This window comes from Mustela putorius, unplaced genomic scaffold, assembly GCF_011764305.1.
Source record: "Mustela putorius furo isolate JIRA1106 unplaced genomic scaffold, ASM1176430v1.1 tig00003983_pilon_pilon_pilon, whole genome shotgun sequence".
Classification (NCBI taxonomy): Eukaryota; Metazoa; Chordata; class Mammalia; order Carnivora; family Mustelidae; genus Mustela; species Mustela putorius.
Window position 1 is genome coordinate 10,049,638 of NW_025422123.1, and position 23,624 is coordinate 10,073,261.

Consider the following 23,624-nt stretch of genomic DNA (forward strand, 5'->3'; position numbering starts at 1 on the left):
TAGGGAATACCTGCTTTCCTTGCCATTCAAAGTCCCCTCCTCACCAAGACCCCCCACATGGCAGTAAGCGGTGTAGTTACCCTGAAATCACCCCATTGCCCCTGTGTGCATGTGCTCTCTCTACACTGGAGGAAGGCGGCAGGACCATCGACAACAGCTTAGGGGGATGTAATGACAAGCATTTTCCATATATTGTCAGATTTTTATCCCTACAGAAACTCCATAATGTAGCTACTCTTATTGTTACTGTACGGATTAAAGGGAAAACGTGAAATTTAGAGAAATTAAGTAGTTGCTGAGATCACATAGGAAGTGAAGGATTTCACCAGAATTCTAACTCAGGTCTGTGAAGCTCCAAAAACACTGCTACACAGCAACTAAAATAATCTGAAGTGCTTGTACTTGCTCATTCTGTTTTTAAAAACTGGAAGTCATAAAACAGGAGCATGTGACTTAGTATTGTTTGTTTATTTTTATTTTATTATTATTTTTTAGTATTGTTTATTTATTCACCAAAGAACTTAACACTCAGTGTTCTAAGAAAACTGAGAAAATGAGGAAGAAAAGACAAGACATTCTTATCTTCTAAGAGCTGCCCAGGGGCCAGTAGCCCCTTGTAAGAACAGGGGACTTTAGGTCAGACAGCTACACATTGAAGGGAGGGACCAGTATGAGGTGAGGGTGCGCAGGGTGACACCGAGGGGAAATGTTAGTCAGTGTAACTGCCCAACAGCTGGGATGGTGCTGCACTCAAATCTGCGTAATGTTTAACTTACAGGCAACTCTCAAAAGACACCAAACAGAAATCTCAAGCTGAGTTGAAGATCAGAAGGAAAAGTCAAGGAGGATGACATGCACTCAGATAAGAACACACAGAAATCGAGGTGAACTTTTTAGTACTATTTTGATGTTGACAATTTGTACAATTTACAGGGCTGCTTACTTGGCTCAGTTAGCCTATACTATACTACACTACGCTATACTATACTATACTATACTACACTACACTATACTACACTATACCTATGCTACACTAACTACACTACACTACACTATACTAAACTACACTATACATCCACTCAGTGCTGTGCTGCTATTGAAGTTAAAAATGAGCATTTTTGACTTGGTATGAGCTCAAAGCTACAGAGTTTTCCAGAGTTAAGAATAATTAGTAGCCTCCTAAAAACATTGGCATTTTCTCCTGATTTGGGGGCAGTAGGGGTGGGGGGTGTTGGCAAGAGATGTTGCATGATTAGCATTACTCTCCCCATGTTACAGATGAAGAAAATGGGGTTTGGGCCAGGTCACGTGGTTGTTACTTAGAACTAGGGTTTACATATGAACTTTCCGGTTTCAAATCCCTTGATTTTCCAATAGAACACAATCTTATCCCTGAAACGTGAAGTAATATTTGGTGCAGATTGCCCTGTGCAGAATGTAAGGCCTTTGGCAACATCCTTGCACACATGAGTCAGGGATCTTAATGAGAATGATGATACCTGCTCAGATCAGATTTCCACTTTGTTACTGTATCTCATGTTTATCTGCATTTAGTGTTTACTCCATTTCAAAAGAAACCAAGTATAAATATGGCACAAGAGGAATGTCTGGCTGTTCAGCTATTTGATTACTCATGACATACTTGTATAATTATTACTTATCTTCCTAGTATGTAGAAACTGCTACATCTCACCAGAGCGAAATCCAGAGATTTACTGCAGATGGTTGCAAAGAATCTCTACTTGAGGAGAAAAGGCACTTCTGCTTTCTGGTCGACAAACACCGTAGTTTTGCAAATCACTTAATTATTATCATTTATAGGTGGGTTTGTGATAGCAAGTTTTTTTGCATTTTTTTTTAAAGATTATTTATTTATTTGCCAGTGATAGAGGGAGAGAAAGTGAGCAAGCACAGGCAGACAGAGAGGCAGGCAGAGGCAGAGGGAGAAGCAGGCTCCCTGCCGAGCAAGGAGCCCGATGTGGGACTCGATCCCAGGACGCTGGGATCATGACCTGAGCCGAAGGCAGCCGCTTAACCAACTGAGCCACCCAGGCGTCCCTTTTTTGCATTATTAATAATTTAATTTCATACTCAAATGCCCTTGGAATGCCTCACCTTCCACATGTGTCTCAATGTAAAGTGGGGGGCCTAGTTTGCCGATGAGAAGAGATGCCCATTTGGATATGTAAACTTTCAGAAATGTGGATGAAATGGTCAAATATTGCTTATAAGATAAATTTAGTAGTATATCCATATTTAACATCTTTCATAAAATAACACTTAATGATCGAGAAGTAGCACTTTTTTTCTTATCTCACCTATGAGTCAGCTGTTCTCAGACTCTCTGATGCGTCCTCAGCTCAGTGCCTTCACGAGAGCCATGGGATGAGAGTCCCAGTGGGCCCCAGGCCCACCCCAATTGGGGAGTTCAAGTGTTCACCTTGGGAGTCCATGCACAGAGGTGTCCCTGGAAGTTCCTGCGTCTGGGACATGCCAGCCCTCACTGATGATTGAGAGAAGCAGCGTGGTAGGGATGGGTTCTCTCCAAGATTTCAGTTGTGTATTTACTGATAGGACTTGGGCCAAATTTGCACGAAGAATGAAGGTCTTTGGTGGTGGCAGTCACTGGTTCTCCCCTCTTCTAGGGCCTCCCTTGGCTCACTCTGATCCCCTTACCTTCAGATTTGATATTAGCTGTGCAATGCTCAGCCCTGCATAGTGTTGTGTTATGGTTACTGTTTTTAATTGTAATGATTCAATTTTGTTAAGTTTATTCCCAGTGAAGGAGGCATTGGTGTCTTAGAGAATAATTAGCAGAACTCCGGTGCCATTCATCACAACATAAGGCACTTCAGAAAAAAGTAGCCACCAAAGTATTCAAGGTAATGAAATCAAGCATTGCAGTTTGCCGCTCCTTGAGCCTCAGCTTTATTACTTTTCACAAACATGGAAATTTGGATCCTATGGATAGTTTATACACGTGGGTCCACTCTAACCTCTGAAATGAAAGCAAAGATGCTAAAGGGCAGTTGACAACCTACAGGATAGATCTGAAACTGCATAGGGAGTAAGAGAAGGTGCTGTCATTGGGCCAGAAACACTGAAGGAGTCTCAAAGAGAGAAAGGCAAGATCAGTGTGTGGAGAATCAAGAGAGAAGAAAAACTCAGCCTCAAGCATGTGCAGGGCAAGACTACAGCAGAGGGCAGAGCAATGACCTCAGAGCCAGAAGGTATAAGAGGAGGTGGAGAATGGTACGTGGCATTCCTGTATGTGGTCAGTTCTAGACTATTTGGATCCTCTAAGCTCGTTGGTTTCTTCCCCCTGTCCCACTTGCATTGACCAGTAGGCAACAGGGACTTTTGTCCAGTGGCCGAAACTGTGTGTTTCCACAGAAGAAGCCAGGCACACTCCTGGCTGTATCTTCCCTGTCCCCACCTCACTGTGAGTAGTCTGTGATAATGAGAATAGGTGAAATATAGACTAGGATAAATAGGCAGAAGACTAGGGAATGCTGTGCAATACAGAGATGGACAGATAACCAGGAATCCCTGAACAAGTGAGGAAAACCGGTATCATGAAAAGACACACTGAAAGAAAAAAAAATGGGAATAACCAATATTGGAGGCAATAGAGGCAGTAGGGCTGAGAAGAAATCTTTAGAAAGAAAATGAAGATACTACGTCCCCAGGAGAAAATCAACTAAAAATTTTGGAAATTAAAAATGAATTATTATTCACAATTGAAATGTCCAGGCACAAGGGAAGAAGGATGTAGCATATATGAAACAATACTGGTGATGAGTTCTTAATTGTTGAAGCTGGGTGTTGGGTACAGGGAGATTTACTGTGCTGTTTCTCCTGTATACATGCTTGAAATTTTCCCCTCCCCTTCTCCCCTTCCACAAAGAACATAAACAACAAAACCCCCCACACCAACGGACGGGCTCATTAACAGAATGGAACTGCTTGGAAAATTAATCCAAAGACCTCTCCCAAAACACAGAACGAAAATGGAGAGAGGATGAAAACATAATGTTAAATTGGAAATACCCAACTGCCTTCTCAAAATCATCACCAGATATCTAATGGGAATCTCAGATTCAACTTGTCTAAAACCAGATTACTGATTTTCTCACTCTAAATGGGCTTCTCTAGTTTCCCCATCCGGGGAGATGGCATCTCCATCCTTTCAGTAGTGTGGGCATAAATGTGAACTTCTCTCCCTCCCCCTACCCCGTCCCCCACAGCCAACCCCTGGGCATGCCCTGTTGTTTCCAGCTTCAAAGTATATCCAAGTCTAGCCACTTCTCAACCCTCCACTGCCCTGTGGTCCCTGAACTGTAGTTGACTCTGCCTAGTCTTTAACACAGCAGCCAGAGTGAGCCTGGACAAATGAAAAAAACCCAAAACCTTGATAGATTTGTGGTCAAGTTGCAGAAGGGGATAGAGAGAAAATTTTAAAAACTTACAGAGGGGGTGGGGAATAGATAACTTACAAAGAGAAGAGAACTCCACTGGCACCAGATTTCTTTTTACTAAAAGAAGATGTTAGAAATCAATGGAGCAATGCACTCAAAATTCCTTGGAAAATTGATTTTAAATGTAGAATCCTAGAGTACCTGGGTGGCTCAGTTGGTTAAGTAATGGCCATCGGCTCAGATCATGATCCCAGGGTCCAGGGTCCTGCTTTGCAGGGAGTCTGCTTCTCCTGCCCCTCCTCCCACTTGTTCTCTCAATCTCTCAAATAAATACGATCTTCTTTAAAAAACAAATAAATGTAGAATCCTGTAGGTAAGTATTACCTAGGAGGGAGCCTAAAATCCACAGAGACAGAAAGTAAATTAGTGGTTGCCAGGAGGTGGTAGGAAATGGCGAGTAACTGCCTTTTAAAAAAATAAAGACCAAAAAAAAAAAAAAGAGAATGTGCTATCATGAAATAATAAGTATGGGACATTGCTATCCAACCAACAGAACTTTGGGAAGAAGGTGGAATTTAAAGCATGTTGAAATAGCCCTGGGAATCTCTAATTCCATCACTGTAATACACTAATATTAAACTAATGAGGAATTTTTTACAGGTTGGGAAAGATGATGACACTTTCTAAATATTCATCAAAGGTGCCCCCAGCTCCTTCAGCCAGTGTGTATACTAGTCTTTTGATCAATATGTTTAATAACCTAGCAACACATGGATAGAATTCAGAAAGGATGTAGAACTCAACAGGTAAGATATTTGATTTCTTTAAAAATACCTTTTTAGAGGTATCTGGGTGGCACAGGCTGTTGGGTATCCGACTTTTGGTTCTGGGTCATGATCATTGTCTTGGATCATGATCGCGGGGTCCTGGGAATCAGCCCCAGTCAATTTCTGGGCTCAGTGGGAAGTTGGCTTTATATTCTCTTTCCCTCTGCCCCGCTCCCTGTTTGTACCCCTCAAATAAATAAAGGCTATAAATTAGCTTGGGTAAAAATTAAAAAGCACCTTTTTAATTCTTTAAATATTTTGTCTGTTACCCTGAGGTAGAAGTAAATAAACATCTGTGGTAACACACATTTAACCCTGTGTTGTTGAACAAATTTTTTTTTAACATTTCATTTATTTATTTGAGAAAGCACAAGCAGGGAGAATGGGCAGAGGGAGAGGGACCCTGATGTAGGGCTCAATCACAGGACCCTAGGATCATGACCTGAGCTAAAACCAGAAGCTTAACCAACTGAGCCACCTAGGCATCCTGTCTTATTGAAACTTATATTTCAAAGTAAATAAACATCTGGTTTATTATAAAACCATAAGACATTTTATAAGTGACACATTTCTTTGACAAATTTTAATTCCATGTCCTGATTGATGTTTATAGGAAGGAAATGTACTATGGAAAGGAGTTCACCTCAGCACTGGAAAATTGGGCCTGTCATGCCCCTAGGCCCTAACCTCAATGCTAGGTTGGACTTTGAGCCTTCTGTCCCCAGAGGCCTCACAGCCAAGTTCTACATATTGGGGATATCTGAAAAATACCAAGGAACATGCCTGCCCTCCTCGTCCCCCGCCAAGGGAAACCATACCATTTGGAACTCTGGAAATAATTCAGGGCAGGAAAGAGATATCTGCATGCCCAAATGAGGCCACGCCCATGTTCAGTGGCCCCCTGCAGTCTATCCAGAGTCTGACAGTCACCCTGACACAGGCCCTCCACTCTGCTGCCTATAGAGTTCACCTCAGCACTGGATATTTGGGCCTGCCATGCCCCTAGGCCCTAACCCCAACCCTAGGTTGGACTTTAGGGCTTCTGTCCCCAGAGGCCTACACATTGGGGATATCTTAAAAATACCAGGTCTTGCCAGGCACCCAGAAAGATACTGTGGCATATGGACCCATGGAAAGGATTCCGAGCAGGAGAAGTCTGCGTGCCCACATGAGGCCACCCCTACATTCAGTGGCTCCCTGTTCTCGATCCAGAAGCCGGCAACTCACCTTGATCCAAACCCTCAACTCAGTCCCTGGGCAGTTGTTCGCCTCAGCACTGGCTTATCAGGTCTGCTATATCTCTAGGCCCTCACCCTAACCCTTGGTTGGATTTGAAGCTTCTGTCCCCAGAGGCCTGGCCACCAAGTGCTACCCATTAGGCATACCTGAAAAATGCCACTGGACTCTATCTGTCACCCAGAAGGAAACCCAACCATTTGTTTCTCCAGAAAAGATTCAGAGCAGGACAAATCTGCATGCCCATGTGAATCCACCCCACATTCAGGGACCCCTGGACACAACAGGGAGCCTGACACTCCTCTGATCCACACCCTCAACTCAGTCCCTCTGAAAGTTCCCTTCAAGGCCTACAAACCTCTGCCATGCCTCTAGGCCCTAACCCTGAAAATAGGTCTAGCTTTGGGTCTTCTGTCCCCAGAGGCCTGGCTCCCAAGCCCTAGGGACTGTGGACACCTGAGCAATACAAGGGGACCCATCCTGCCACCCAGAGGGAACTCGTGTCATTTGGAACTCCGGAAAGGACTCAGAGCAAGACAAATCTGCATGCCTCATGAGGGCACACCCAATGTCCATGGCCCCCTGGACACAAACTAAGAGACTGACACTCCCCTGACCCAGGCCCTCAACTCAGCACCTGGGGAAGCTTGCCTCACTGCCTGCAGATCAGGCCTGCCATGCTCTAGTCCTTTACTGTAACCCAAGGTTGGACTTTGAGGCTTCTGTGTCCCGAGGCCTGGCTCCCAAGCCCTACGTTGGGGAACATGAGCAAAGACAAAGAACTCTGCCTGTTTCCCAGAAGGAAACCATGCCATTTCAAACACCAGAAAGGATTCAGAGCAGGAGAAATCTACATGCTTACCTGAACCCACCCACCTTCAGAGGCCCCCAGCTGATGAGGGAACAGAAGGCAAGCTGAGGACAAACCAGAAGCTGGCACCCTACAACCCTGCCCCCATGGGATATTGTGACATTCCTTGGGTCTTCCTGGCTGCCCTAAAGGAAAAACAAATAGTTAAATTGTAGAGATCAAAATCCTGCAAGACCTGAATTTCCCTCAGTTCACAAATGTCCTAGTGATTTATAAGGAAGAGGCTTCCTTATCAATAGCCTAACTTGCAAAGACCCATAACTCAGTTCTTAAAGCCCTAACATCCTCTTCCCCACCCTAAAATTGAGGGGGGGGCTGAGGCAGAGGGAAATGTAAACAAAGTTAAATTTCTTCTAAACCTAAATTTCTTCTCTTCTTTGATAAGGACATGTGATAGCATGTCATTGATAGCATGTCCTGACATTTCTCCAGGAAGCTGCCAACTATTTTACTGTTCATGCCTTACTAAAAGCAAAAACACCGTAACCTGACAATGGCAGGACCTCTGGTATCTTGTAGGTACTCTTTAGCATAGGAAAGTGCTTTTGAAACCTCCCTTTTCCTTACCATCCCCCCCATAGTATATAATCAGCCAGCCCTTACAATCCCAGTGCAGCAGCTCTTTCTGCCCACAGGTCCTGTCCCATACTTGAATCAAATCACCTCTCTGCACCAGAGATGTCTTAAGAATTTTTTCTCAGTTGTCAGCTCTGGACCTCACTTCTATTCTAAACCTCATCACAGCTACATACGCCAGAGCCTGACACCCTCAACTAAGCCCCCAGGAAGTTGGCCTCAGTGCGAGCAGATCAGGCGTTCCATACCCGTAGGCCCTAAACCTAACCCTAGCTTGGGCTTTGAGGCATCTGTCTCCAGAGGCCTGGCAACTAAACATTGCACTTTGGGGATACCTAAGCAATGCCACAGGAATCTGCCTGCCACCCATAAGAAAACCATGCCATTTGGAACTCTGGAAAGGATTCAGAGCTGGAAATATATACATGCCCACATGAGGCAACCCCATTTTCAGTGGTCCTCTGGACACTAAGGCAGAGGCTGAGAGTCACCCTGACCCAGGCCCTCAACTCTGTGGCATAAGGAGTTTGCCTCAGCACTGGAAAATCTGGCCTGCCATACCCCTATGTAGGCCCTAACCCCAACCCTATGTTGGACTTATAGGCTTTTGTTCCCAGAGGCCTTGCAGCCAAGCTCTAAACATTGGGGATATCTGAAAAATAATGAAGAGCGGGCCTGGCATCCAGAAAGATATCATGGCATTTGGAATTGCAGAAAGGATTCAAGGCAAGAGAAATCTGCATGCCCACTTTAGGTAACTCCCACTTTCTGTGGTCCCCTGGACACTAACCCGGAACCTGACAGTCACCCTGACCCAAGCCCTCAACTCCACCACCTTAGGAGTTCACCTCAAGACTGGAAAATCAGGCCTGCCATGCCCCTAGGCCCTAACCCCAACCCTAGGTTAAACTTTCAGGTTTCTGTCCCCAGAGGCCTGGTAGCTGAGCTCTACACATTGGGATATCTGAAAAATAACAGGTCTCACCAGGCACCCAGAAAGATACTGTGGCATTTGGACCCACAGAAATAATTCAGAGCTGGAGAAATCTGTGTGCCTACATGAGACCACCCACATGTTCCTTGGCCACCTACACTCGATCCAGAAGCCAGCCACTCACCCTGACCCCAGCCCTCAACTCAGCACCTGGGAAGTTGTTTGCATCAGCTCTGGGTGATTGGGTCTGCCATGCCCCCAGGGCCTCACCCTGACCCTCAGTTGGAATTTGAGGCTTCTGTCCCCAGAGGCCTGGCCACCAAGTACTATACATTGCGATACCTAAAAACTGCCACAGGACTCCATCTGCCACCCAGAAGGAAACCCTACCATTTGGATCTCCGGAAAGGATTCAGAGCAGGACAAATCTGCATTCCCATGTGAATCCACCCCACATTCAGGGGTCCCTGGACACAACAGAGAGCCTGACACTCCTCTGGCCCAAGCCCTCAACTCACTTCCTTGGAAAGCTCATGTTAAGGCCTACAAACCTCTGCCATGCCTCTCAGCCCTAAACCTGAAAATGGGTTTAGCCTTGAGTCTTCTGTCCCCAGAGGCCTGACTCTCAATCCTTAGGATATGCCGACACCTGAGCTATACAAGAGGACTCCTCCTGCCACCCAGAAGGAACCTGTGCTATTTGGAACTCCAGAAAGGATTCAGAGCAAGAGAAATCTGCATGCCTACTTCAGGCCACACCCATATTTAGTGGACCTCTGGACACAAGCCCAGAGCCAGCAGTCACTCTGACCCAGGCACTCAACTCAGCCCTTGGAACACTCCCAAAAGTACCTTTAGATCTGTCATTCAATGCCTCTAGGCCCTAACCCAAACCCTTGTTTGGGTTCTGAGTGGTCCATCCCCAGTGGCCGTGCTCCAAAGAGCAGGAGTTTGGGATACCTGGGCAGCAGCAGAGGACTCAGCTGGACTCTTTGAAGGAAATCTTGCCCTTTGGAACTCTGGAAAAGATTCAATGCTGGAGAAATCTGCATGGCCATCTGAGGACCCCCTCCCCCATGTTCAGCGGCCTCCTGGGCACAAAGCTGGAGCCTGACACTCACCCTGACATTTTGTGTCAACTCATCCCCCAGTAGAAATCTAACAGCCTGGGTAGTTCACGCCTGACATGCCCCTAGACCCTCACCTTAACCCTAGGGTGGGTTTTCAGGGTTCTGTCCCCAGAGTCCTGACATGAATGCCCTACATGTTGGGGATACCTGAACAATACCAGAGGACTCCGCCTACCACCCAGAAGGAACCCCTAACAATTGGAAATCTGACAAGGTTTCAGAGTAGGAGAAATCTGTATATCCACCTGAGGCCACACCCACATTTAGTTCACCCTTGAACACAAATCTGGATCCTAACACTCATCGTGACCCACACCTTCAACTCAAACCCCCATCCCCCTGCCCCAGGAAACTCACCGATGCACCCTCAGTTTGGTCCAGTTAGGTCCAAGGCCCTAACACTTAAACTAGGTTGTATTCTGAGAGGTCCATCCCCAAGGGTCTGCCTGTAATGCCCCAGGGAGTGAGGACAGCTGAGCAATATCTGAGGACTAAGCCTACAACACAAGAAAACCCTGCCATTTGGAACCCCAGAAAGGATTCAGGGCAGGAGAAATCTGAAAGCAAAGCTGGGCCTATCCCAGCAATCCCCCCACTTTCATCAACCCCCTGAACATGAACTCTGAACCTGACCCTCACTTTATCCCTAAACTAACCCTAATCCTAAATCCTAAACCATAGCCTTAAACTCCTAACCTCTAACGCCTAACCCTCACCCTAACCAGAAGAGACCTGGAGAATAGTGAAAGATATTTCAGACAGTCGGGTGGGTAGACACAGTTTAAGTGGGCATATGGTCATTTTATAAGGTGGAATCTGTAATGATCTCCTCATTTCAGGTTATATGGTGGTTCCATGGGACAGTGTTCCTGTTTGGGGTGAAATGCACTGAAGTAGCCCCTGTGAAGTGGCAAACATGGTAAAGAAATGACAGCTGTGGAGTCTGAGTGTGGAGATATAGTGTATTTGTGCTGTTGTATCAAGTTACTGCAGATGTGCAATCACCGCAGAGTAAATGACTCTTCCAAACATCCACATTAGCATGTCACAGAAGCAGAGAGGACATCAGACTTTGGGATGGAGGCCAAGCCTTCCCAGATCCAGTTCACCCACTGTGGAGAGGCCACTCGCCCTTGGAGGAGGCCACATGTTAGCAAGAGACTTGTGGGAGGATTAATCGGGCTCCCCCACGGTCTCAGGTGCAGTAGAAGCAGTGGGATTCAGAATTCCAATTATCCACAATGTTCCACCACAACCTGGTTAGAACTGTGGAAAAAGCATGAAGGGAAGCCTCAGTAAAGTAGACTGGGGAAGCTGGAAGGGGGCACCTGCCGGTCAGTGTCCATTACAGACCCCACAATAAAATTCCCACAGTAGACACTCATCCATTCCAGGCCCCATAGGAGAAGCTGGAGGGTTCATCTCCTACAAGAAATCCACCATCCCCACAGCTCAGCTGGTGAGAATCCTCCATCACCCCAAACCCCTGCCTTTCTCCAGTGGACTTTCCCTCCAAGCAACCCTCCCAACTTCTTCCTTCTCCATGAAATAATGTTCCTCTCCTTTGTTTCTTGCACTTGCATGTGATGTGACCATAGTTTGCTCATCCCAGATTGTGATTCTCTGCTATTCCCAAATAAACCCATTTTGCTGGTAAAATAACTGGCAGTTTAAGGCAAAAAGAACGAATAAATTCAAGAAACTTGCAAGAAACAAAATCAATATACACAAATCATTTGCATTGCTATGTGCTCCAAAGGAACCATCAGAAAGAGACTACAAAGAACAATCTCATTTACTACTGCATCCAAAAGAACAAGATACCTAGGAGTCCTCTGAACAAAGAGGGTGACAGACCTGTCCTGACAGCCATGGGACACTGATGACAGACATGGAAGGAGACACACAGAGATATGAAGACACTCTGTGCTCAGGGAAGAACCAACACTGGGAAAATACCTGCTCTCCCCCCAAGCCATCTACAGAGTCTGCACCGGTGCTCCCAGACTTCTAGACTCTGGACCAGCCCTGAAGTGGGTGTGGACACGGGAAGAATCCTGCAGGGCACAGGCGGGGGGAGCATGAGCACCAAGACAGGCAGGTGCTCCCTGACTGCAGACTGTCTGAGGAGCCCCAGGAACCAAATCCGTGTGCACACAAACACAGATGCAGGGACCTGGGGAGCACCTCTGAGCCCAGAATGGGGAGAGCCCAAGGCCCTGCACAGAGCACCGTGGGAGGCCACATCACCACACACAAAACCACAGAAGCACCAGTGTCTACACAATGTGCCCTTCCTCAATGGGGTCCTGAGACCACGCACCCCCTCGCCAGTCCCCGCTCAGGTGGTTTCTCCTCACCTTGTCCTCCAGCGGCTGTCTGGTGGGGGCTAGACTGCTGTCAGTGTGAATGCAGCCCCACATCCACCACAGCAGGTCCTGTCAGTGTGGATGTGGACCCACATCCTCCCCAGCTTGTACTCTCAGCTTGGGAGTGGCCCCATGTCCTCCAGAAGTCTCTACAGTGGTCCTGAAGAGGCCAGTCTCCTGTCCCAGCTGAGGCTATGCAGGCCAGGCTAAGGAGGGAGCTGGGGTCTTGCACTCCGAAGGCAGTGGAGGCAGTGCAGGATTAGGGGAGCTCACCCTTCAGTAGAAGCACTTGCTCCCTCCCAGGTTACAGCTGAAGCAATTTAATTCTGGAAATTCAAGCTGTATGGAGCTCAATATCCCCCAGCTTCTCCAAAAACAGCTAAGGAACAATGAATTGGAAACAATATGGAATGACAACAGTCTCTAACCCAAAAAGTGGCACTGAACATGACCCTGGCCCTAATGTAGACCCACACTCTAACCTCAGCTTGCTCTCAAGCCTGGTGCTGACCCCAATCCAAGACCCTTACCCCAGCCCCCAACCCGAACAGTGTTCACAAGAATCAAAAGGTAGAATCTGCAAATATCCATCAATGGGGAATACATAAACAAAGTGTGATGAAGGGTTTGAATTTGGGTTCAGGTGCACGTTTCAGTCAGAGTTCTAGATCAGGTTTGGGTTTAGGATCAGGGTGAGGATTTAGAGTGACGGGCAAGGGAACAGTTAGACTTAGGGCATTAGGTTTATGATTTAGGGTTTAAGACTCAGGGCTTATGGGATAAAGTTCAAGGTCAAATTTGGGGTTTGGGTTCATGCTGGGATTTGGGTTCAGGGTTCAAGACTCAAAGTTCTGACTTATGGTTTGGCTTAGTGGTTCAGGACTTGGATCCAAGACTCAGATTCAGAGTCCAGACTTCGGGTTCAACTTCAGGTTTGGGATTCAGGGTTCCAGTTTGGGTTTCAAGGTCAGGTTAGGTTTTAGCATTAAAGTTAGGGGTTAAGGTTAGGTGTAGGGATAACACATTTTCTTCAGTTGCCATCATGGACACAAAATTCTATCTGAAGTTTCTTAACCTGAAATGTATTTCATCTGGGTGTCAGGAGCTGGTTTGGAATTTAGGATCCCCGTAACTCCCTACTGACAGCATTTTGGTCCTAGAGTCTCCCAGTCACCCAGAAATGTCTTTTTTCTTGGCCCAAACATACCCTTGGCAGAGAAGGGTGAGCCGGTACCAAAGTTGGGATGATTTCACAATGGTAGGCGTGTGAAACCAAATACTGTGGAAATGTTCATGGAAAATGAAACAGGAGACAAATAATTGGTTGACTCATGATTCTTCCACAGTAACAAAGACCAAGTTTCCAATAGAATCTGATAATGTTCCCTAGGAAGGCCTATGGTACTCATTACCACTACCCAAAGAGGGGCCCCTCTCCTGGTTTAAACTAAGAATCACAGCAGGATACTTCCTACTTTGTGTCAAAAATAGAATTTTATTATCTGGCTGTTCCAGTGTACAATTTGTGGAAGCACTGACAACATTTTCCTTTCCCAAATCCTCATCAACACACATGTAAAATGCAGGCAACGTTGTAATGCACTGCTCATTGGAATACCAAGTACAAGGAGGGCTATGAGAAGCAAAAAGATATGAAATATGAAACTCAGAAAAACCACCTTTTATGAGCACTTAATGAGGATCCCTAACCATAAGATCTAACATCTCAACCTACAGAATTCACCCATAAAAATTATCAATACCAATAGCCTGCTGGCAATTGTAACTGCCTCCCCATTGACCTCTAGGCTTGTAATACACACTCAAACTGCTAGAGACACACTTCTCAGCAGAACAGGACTTGCCCACTCCCGGTGGACCAACCCTTACGGGGAAGCCAAAAAATCCCACTCCTTGGAAATCCCAGCCTTTAGGACAAAGTCACAGAAACCACACCCAGCACTCAATAAAGGACAGACATCTCTTGAAGCAGATGCTGCAGCTCACCACCACTCCCACAAAGTAACCCTACAATGGACTCCAGATCTGTCTTCTTCCCAGAATTACATGGGGCACCACATTCTTCCAATACTCCATCCTTAGAACAAAACTGTCAGTCCTGTGGGCAGGCTCACAGTGAGCCCTGTCAAAGCCAGACACCTTCTTGAGGGCACTCAGCCTCTCATGCCTATCCTAGCAGATGGAGGGTGCTGCACTCCCCGACCTCCATACCAACTACAGAATACTTGAAACAAGTCTTGCCATACTCCATGCAAAAGGCATATTCTTCATCTGCAAAATGATGGATAGTGAAACACCACGGATTTCCCGAACCTTCTTGAACCTAGATAATATGGAGATACAGCTTGGCCAGAGCTATTATCACCAACCCCCTACACACAGACACACCCTTGCCTTGTGCACTCCAGATCAGTTTCCATCCGCTTTGCTCATTCTCAGCCGTTGTCTCTGTAGAGTAGTACAGTAGTACCGAGGGGCTGGGACTGAGGTGCTAGGTGCTAAGCCAACACCTTGGACCCACCTACTATCAGAAATTAATATTTGTTTTATTAACAGATGCATCCCAGAAGATCTTGCCACCACTGCCATTAGAAAAGTCATTACAACAGAGGTCCTAACAACCTATGCCAATCTCCACGGCTCCACTTCCTGGCTCCAGGGATTGGCTCATCCATGGGCATAGGACCTGGTCCCAGCCAATGAGGTGGGAGGAACCTCAGGTCTCAGCCTGCACAGCCAAGCACAGTGTGGACCCCCAGACCAGGGACTTTTCCATCATGACTGCAGAAGTGGTATAGGCCAGTCCCATGCCAGTGCCATAGAGGGCCCAGAAAGCCAGGCCATAACATTTCTGAGTGCTGAATCAGACTTGTCCTGAAGCCCACACATGCTAAATCCTCTGCTAATTCAGGAGAACCCTAAATGTGCTCATGGTCTTGGCCTGAACAAGATGACCATCTGTGTGGTATATCACCCACATGATATACCCACCAGCAATGGGGACTTACTCAGCCAAACAATACCTACATAGAATTCAACCACAGACAAACATATTGTGGGAAGCTCGAGGCCTACAGAGAAAGGGCAGGGGGGAACAAGGAACAAGTTCCTGAGGACTTAATTGTTCACCAATCTAACTATCTTTTTTTTTTTTTTTCAAGTGAACTGGCCAGGGTCACGCAGGATAGATCCCGGTGTACTCCCACTCTGCCACTGGAAAAGAAGAGCCCTCACCTGCATCCTCCATCATGTTGCAGATCTGGAGTGTGGGAAACTATTACCCATGGGCCAAATGGGACCTCCCCCTGTATTCTGTCAATCAGTTGTGGCTGGAACATGACTTATGGATGGTCTGTGGCTGCTTTCATGCCAAAATGCAGGAGTGGAGTCATTGTCAGAGAGACCACATGGACTGAAACACCTAACAGAAAATCTTCACAGAAGACTTTACAGAAAGGTCTGTGCCCATCCCTGGTCTCTAAGATCCTAGGATCACATCACTTCTTTGAGTAGAATGTAGCACCTTCTGGACAAGATCTAATTTCTTCACCCCCAGAGGCAAGGACTTCCATCCTTTTAGCCAGAACTCCATCTCCATCCTCCTTTATGGACACCTTGAATGGCATGTCTATAGGTCTGCAGCCCAATGGGAATTCACGGTAGTTTCCATGGTAGTGATGCTCAGGAATGGAGGTGTATGTGTGAACTTGTGAGTGTGAGTGTGTGATTCCTCTTTGGTAGCCACAGTGTACAAGGAGAATAAATACAGCAGCGTGCTTTCTGTCCCACAGGAATGGCCATGCAGTGTGGTGCCATAGTGATCTCAGAAGGAAGCCACCTTCATAGAACAAACTTCATCTGGGAGGACTCCCAAATCCCTTGTCCTGCACTCAGAGTGACAGAGAGCCCCCCCTCCTCCCCCCGCCCATCAGGGTTTTGAAGGATGCCTGCTATTTCAGGAGAAAAGATCCCAAATCATTCCTCCACCTGTCATCCAGCCAGGCACCTGTGAGAGAGATCTACTCGAAGTCTGACGTGCTGCATCACACCCTGCCTCAACTCAGCCCCTGGGGAGTCTGTCTCAGTGCTGGCAGATCTGGTCTGTCATGCCCAGGACTCTACCTTACACCCAGGAGGAAACCATGTTGCTTGGAGCAGCATAAAACCATCACAGTGGGAGAAACTTGAATGACACCTGAGGCCACCCTCACATTCAGCAGCCCCCTTCCCCACAAACCCGAAGTCTGATGCACCACCTGACCCTCCCTTCTCAACTCAGCCGCCTAGAGAGCCTGGCCCATGCCAACAGATTGGGCTTGCCATGCCCTAGGAACCTTACACTAACCCTAGGTTGGGTTTAGATGCTTCTGTCCTCAGAAGCCTGGCTCCCAGGCCCTCTAGGTAGGGGACTCCTGAGCCACACCCGAGGACTCCGCCTTCCACCCAGGAGGAAACTGGGCCATTTGGAGCTGCTCAGAACTCTCAGAATGGGAGAAACCTGCATGCCACCCTGAGGCCAAAGCCATTAACAGCGGCCACTCTGGCCACAAACCCAAAGTCCTACTCTCTGCTTGACCCACCCCCTCAACTCTGCCTCCTAGAGAGTCCACCTCAGTGTAGTAGATAAAGCCTGCCATGCCCCAGGCCCTAACCTAAACCCTAGATTGGGTTTTAAGGATTCCATCCCCAGAGGCATGGCTCCCAAGCTCTCCAGAAGGAGGATCCCTGAGCCTCTCCCCAGGGCTCCGACTGCCACCCAGGAGGAAATTGTGCCCATGTGAGCTGCACAGAACCCAAGAGCAGGAGAAACCTGGATACCCCCCTGAGGCCAAGCCTAACATTGGTAACACCCCTGGTTACAAACCCAGAGCCAGACACAACACCTGACCACCTCCCTCACATCAGCCCTCAGGGTAGCCCGCCTCAGCACCCAGATATCAGGCCTGCCATGCCCTTAGGCCCTAACCCTAAGTTGGGATTTCTGGCTTCCATCCCCAGAGGCCTGGTTCCCAAGCCCTCCAGGTTGGGGAACCCTGAGTCACTCACCAGGACTCTGCCTGCCATCCAGGTGGAAACTGTGCCATTTAGAGCTACACAGAACCCTCACAGTGCAAGAAAACTTCATGCCCCCCTGAGGCCATCCCCATCACTAGCAGCCTCCCTGGGCACAAACCCGAAGTCCTACTCCCTACCAGACACACCCACAACTCAGGCCCCCAAAGAGCCCACCTCAGTGCAAGCAGATGGAGTCTGCCATGCCCCTAGGCCCTAACCTTAGCCCTAGGTTGGGTTTTCAGACTTCCATCCCCAGAGGCATGGCCCCCAAAGCCTCCAGATTGGGGACACCTGAGCCACTCCCCAGGACTCTGCCTGCACCCAGGAGGAAATTGGGCCATTTGGAGCTGCACACAACCCTAAGAGAAGCAGAAAATAGCATGCCCCACTGAGGCCATCCCCAAGATCAGCGACACACTGGTTACAAATCTGTAGCAGGAAGCACCACCTAACCACCACCCTCACCTCAGCCCTCCAGGTAGCACACCTCAGCACCTGAATATCAAGCCTGCCATGTCCCTAGGCCCTAACCTTAACCCTAATTTGGGATTTCAGGCTTCCGTCCCCGCAGGCCTGGCCCCCATGCCCTCCAGGTTGTGGAACCTTGAGCTATACCCCTCAGGGTATACAGGACTCCACCTGCCACCCTGGTGGAAATTGTGCCCTTTGGAGCTGCACAGAACCCTCACAGTGCGAGAAACCTTCATGATCCCCGTGAGGACAACCCCATCAGTAGTGGCCACCATGGCCACAAAGCTAAAGTCCTACTCCCCGCCTGACACACACCGTCAACTCAGCCCCCCAGGGAGCCTGCCTCAGCCTTAGCAAATGGGGCCTGCCATGCCCAGAGGCCCTAACTCTAGGTTGGGTTTTCAGGTTTCCATCCCCAGAGGCTTGCCCCCCAAGCCCTCCAGGATGGGGAAACCTGAGCTACTCCCAGGACTCTGCCTGCCACCTTGGAGGAAACTCTGCTGTTTTGAGCTGTGCAGAACCCTCAGAGCAGGAGAAATCTGCATGCCCCCGAGACCAACCACATCAAGAGCAGCCGCCCTGATAGTCCTACTTCCTGTTAACCCACACCCTCAAATCAGCCCCCCAAGGAGCCCACTTAGTGCTAGCAGATGGGGCCTGCCATGCCCAAAGGCCCTAACCCGAAACCTAGGATGGGTTTTCAGGCTTCCATTCCCAGTGGCATGGCCCCCAAGCCCTCCAGTTCGGGGACCCCTGAGAAACACAATAGGACTCTGCCTCCCACCCAGAAGGAAACTGTGCCATTTGGAGCTGTGCTGAACCCTCAGAGTGGGAGAAACCTGCACACTCCATTGAGTCCAACATTGGCAACCAACCTGGCTACAAACCCGGAGCCAGACACACTACCTGACCACCACCCTCAGCTCAGTCCTCTGTGTAGCCTGCCTCAGTGCACCCAGATCAGTCCTGCCATACCCCCTAGGCCCTAACCCTAACTCTAAGTTGGGATTTCAGACTTCCATCCCCAGAGGCCTGGCCCCAAAGCCCTCCAGTCTGGGGAACTTTAATCCATACCCAAGGACTCCACGGGTCACCGAGGTGGAAATTTTGCCATTTGGAGCTGCACAGAAACCTCACAGTGGGAGTAACCTACATGACCCCCTGTGGCCAACCTGGCTACAAACCCGAAGTCCTACTCCCCACCTGACCCACTCCCTCAACTCAGCCCCCCAGGGAGCCCGCCTCAGCACTAGCAGATGTAGCATGCCATGCCCCTTGGCCCAATCATAACCCTAGGTTTGGGTTTTCAGGCTTCTGTCCCCAGAGGCATGGCTCCCAAACCCTCTAGGTTGCGGATCCCTGAGCCACTCCCCCAGGACTCCGCCTGTAATTCAGGATAAATTTGTGCCATTTGGAGCTGTGCAGAAAACTCAGAGTGGTGAAACCTGCATACCCCACTGAGGGTATCCCAAACATCGACGACCCTCTTGGTTACAAACCTGGGGCCGGATGTACCACCTGACCACTGCCCTCATCTCAGCCCTCCAGATAACCTGCCTCAGTGCCTGCAGATCAGGCCTGCCATGCCCCTAGGCTCTAACCCTAACCCTAGCTTGGGTTTTCAGTTTTCCTTCCCCAGTGGCATGGCCCCCAATCCCTCCAGGTTGGGGAACACTGAGCTACTTCCCAGGACTCTGCCTGCCACTCTGGAGGAAATTCTGCTATTTGGAGCTGTATAGAACCCTCAGAGCGGGAGAAACCTGCATGCCCCCCTGAGGCCAACCCCATCAATAGTGGTCACCTTGGCCACAAACCCAAGTCCTATTGGTCCTATTGGTCCTTGCCTGACCAATGCCCTCAACTCATCCCCCTTGGGAGCCCACCTCAGCGCTAGCAGGTGGAGCCTGCCATGCCCCTAGGCCCTAACCCAAACCCTAGGTTGGGTATTAAGGCTTCTGTCCCCAGAGGCCTAGCCCCCAAGCCCATGAGACTGGGGACACCTGAGCCACTCCCCAGGACTCAGGAGGAAATTGTGTCATTTGGACCTGCACAGAACCCTCAGAGCGGGAAAAACCTGCATACCCCACTGAGGCCACCCCCAACATTGGTGACCTCTCTGGATACAAAACTGGAGCTGGACGCACCACCTGACCACCGCCCTCACCTCAGCCCTCCGGTAGCCCACCTCAGCACCCACAGACTGGTCCTGCCATGCGCTGAGGCCCTACCCTAACCCTAAGTTGGCTTTTCAGGCTTCCGTCCTGAGAGGCCTGGCCCTAAGCCCTCCAGTTTGGGGAACCCTGAACCATACCCATGGACTCCTCCTGCTACCCAGGTGTAAATTGTGCCATTTGGATCTGTGCAGAACCCTCACAGTGGGAGAAACTTGCATGGTCCCTGAACTACACCCCAGGACTCCACCAGCCACCCTGCAAAAAATTCTGCTGTTTGAAGCTGCACAAACCCCTAGAGCAGTGAAACCTGCATGCACCCCTGAGGCCAAGCCCATCAATAGCTGCCACCCTGGCCACAAACCCGAAGTCCTACTCCCCACGTGACCCATGCCCTCAGCTCAGCCCCCAGGGAGCCAGCCTCAGCGCTTGCAGATGGGGACTACCATGCTCAGAGGCCCTAACCCTAACCCCTAACCCTATATTGGATTTTCAGGCTTCCGTCCCCAGAGGCATGGCACCAAAATCTGCTATGTTGGCAACTCCTGAGCCACTCCCCAACTCCTCCTGCCACTGAGAGGGAAATTGTGCTTTTTGGACCTGTACAGAACCCTTAGAGCTGGAAAAAAACTGCATACTGCACTGAGGCCACCCCTAATATTGGCAACCCCCCTGGTTTCAAACCTGGAGCTGGACGCACCACCTGACCACCGCCCTCACTTCAGCACTCCAGATAGCATGCCTCAGCACCCACAGGTCAGGCCTGACATGCCCATAGGTCCTAAACTTAACCCTAAGTTGGAATTTCAGGCTTCTGTCCCCAGAGGCCTGGCCCCCAAGCCCTCCAGGTTGGGGATTCCCTGAGCCACACCCAAGGCTCCGCCAGCCACCCAGGAGGAAACTGTATCATTTGAAGCTGCACAGAACCCTCAGAGTGGGAGTAACCTGCCTGCCCCCCTGAGGCCAACCCCACAAACAGCAACCAACCTGGCCATAAACCCAAAGTCCTAACCCCGCCTGACCCATGCCCTCAACGCAGCCCCTCAGGGATCCCACCTCAACGCTAGTGGATGGAGCCTGCCATACTCCTAGGTCCTAACCCTAACCCTAAGTTGGGTTTTCAGGCTTCCATCCCCAGAGGCATGGCCCCCAAGGCGTCCATACTGGGGACCCCTGATTCATTCCCCGGGACTCTACCTGCCACCCAAGATGAAATTGTGCCATTTGGAGCTGCACAGAACCCTCAGAGTGAGAGAAACCTATATACCCTACTGCGGCCACCCCTAGCATAGGCGACCCCCCCCCCGTTACAAACCCAGATCTAGACGTACCACCTCTCTACCTCCCTCACCTCAGTCCCCCTGGTAGCCTGCCTCAGCACCCACAGATTGGAACTGCAATGCCTGTAGGCCCTAACCCTAACCCTAGAATGGGTTTTAAGTCTTCCGTCCCCAGAGGCATGACCCCTAGGCACGACCCCTAAGCCCTCCATACTGGGGACCACTGAGCCATACCCCAGGACTCCACCTGCCACCCAGGAGGAAATTGTGCCCTTTGTAGCTGTGCAGAAACCTCAGAGCAGGAATAAGCTGCATGCCGCCTTAAGGCCTGAACAACCATGGGCGGCCCCAATTATTTCATGGATGATATGCAGAATTTAAGAAATAAGACAGAGGGTCCTAGGGGAAGAGAGGAGAAAAGGAAGCAAAATGAAACCAGAGAAGGAGACAAAGCAGAAGAGACACTTAAACCCAGGAAACAAACATGTTTTCTGAAGTGTACAGGGTTGGGGGACTGTAGTGGCTGGTGATGGGCATGGAAAGGGTATGTTCTGTTGTGAACACTGTGTGTTGTGTAAAACGAAAGGATCACAAACCTGTACCCTAGAAACAAATAACATATTACATGATCTTTTTTTTAAAAAGTGAAAGAAAAACATTTAGAATACAAATGTAAAGTAAGTAAAAATAAATAAATAATCTCCCTGAAAAAAAGAGCAAGCAAGCAAGCAACTAAGTGACCTGGAGTTACCACACTCCAATTTCAAGCTAGTTTACAAACCTACTGTCAAAAAAACGGTGTGGTACTGGCATCCAAAACAGACACACAGGTCAACTGAACACAATAGAAAATTCAGAAACTGGGCGCCTGGGTGGCTCAGTGGGTTAAGCCGCTGCCTTCGGCTCAGGTCATGATCTCAAGGTCCTGGGATCGAGTCCCACATCGGGCTCTCTGCTCAGCGGGGAGCCTGCTTCCTCCTTTCTCTCTCTGCCTGCCTCTCTGCCTACTTGTAATCTCTCTCTGTCAAATAAATAAATAAAATCTTAAAAAAAAAAAAAAAGAAAATTCAGAAACTGATAATCATAGTACCTTTGGCAAGGTTTATTTATTCATATATTAAATGAATACAGAGCTAAGGCCAGCCCCGCGGGGACTGCAGGGGGACCTGGGGCTGGAGCTGCGGCAGGGGGCACGGGACCCATGGTGGCGCGGGCCGGGGAGCCTGCCGAGCGGCGCGGGGCCGCTCCGGTGTCGGCTAGCGGCGTGGCGCCCCCGGAGGGGGCCATGTCTAACGGGGTTTATGTACTGCCGAGTGCGGTCAACGGAGACGTGAAGCCGGTGGTGTCCAGCACGCCTCTGGTGGATTTCCTGATGCAGCTGGAAGATTATATGCCTACGATCCCAGACGCAGTGACTGGTTACTACCTGAACCATGCTGAATTTGAGGCTTCGGACCCACGCATAATTCGGCTCATCTCGCTAGTTGCCCAGAAATTCATCTCAGATATTGCCAACGATGCCCTACAGCACTGCAAAATGAAGGGCACAACTTCTGGCAGCTCCCGAAGCAAGAGCAAGGACCACAAGTACACTCTAACCATGGAGGACTTGACCCCTGCCCTCAGCGAGTATGGCATCAATGTGAAGAAGCTGCACTACTTCACCTGAGCCACCCAACCTAAATGTACTTGTCTGTCCCCTTGTCCCCACACCAGCCTGTTTTCATAATAAACTTTATTGTGACAGGCAAAAACAAAAACAAAAACAAAAACAAACAAACAAAAAAAACGATGGAAGAATTTAAACTTAGCTCTGAAGAATTATTAACATTGAATGGGAATTAATAATATTTATGTCCTGTTCCAACCGTGGCTTCCAATAAATGCATTTCTTTAAACATGCTGTTTCAGGTAAATATATATTATAAGGATGATTTGGAATCCACACTTTTAAGAGAAAGTAATTTCACTTGAATAAACCTACCACGGAGTTATGGACATTGGGGAGGTATGTGCTATGGTGAGTGCTGTGAAGTGTGTAAACCTGGCGATTCACAGACCGGTACCAATGAGGCTAATAAAACATTATATGCTAATTTAAAAAATAAAAAATATTAAAATAAATAAACCTACCACGGAAAAGGAAATATAGATATACATCATCAGAACTGAGAACATCACAAAAGAAGACAAGCAGACACAATCTGGTGTCTGATGGAAGAATAGAATACTACTTCAGTAGTTCTGCCCAAATGTTCAACCTGT

General features: G+C 48.7%; 1 protein-coding gene across 1 annotated transcript; it reads left to right on the forward strand.

Moving 5' to 3' along the window:
* Positions 1-670: 670 nt before the first annotated feature.
* LOC101677699 (transcription initiation factor TFIID subunit 10-like) lies at positions 671-23,105 on the forward strand. The gene is made up of 2 exons (XM_045071018.1): positions 671-675; positions 22,491-23,105. The coding sequence occupies exons 1-2, from the start codon at positions 671-673 to the stop codon at positions 23,026-23,028; spliced, it is 543 nt and encodes a 180-aa protein (XP_044926953.1). The 3' UTR covers positions 23,029-23,105.
* Positions 23,106-23,624: the final 519 nt, after the last annotated feature.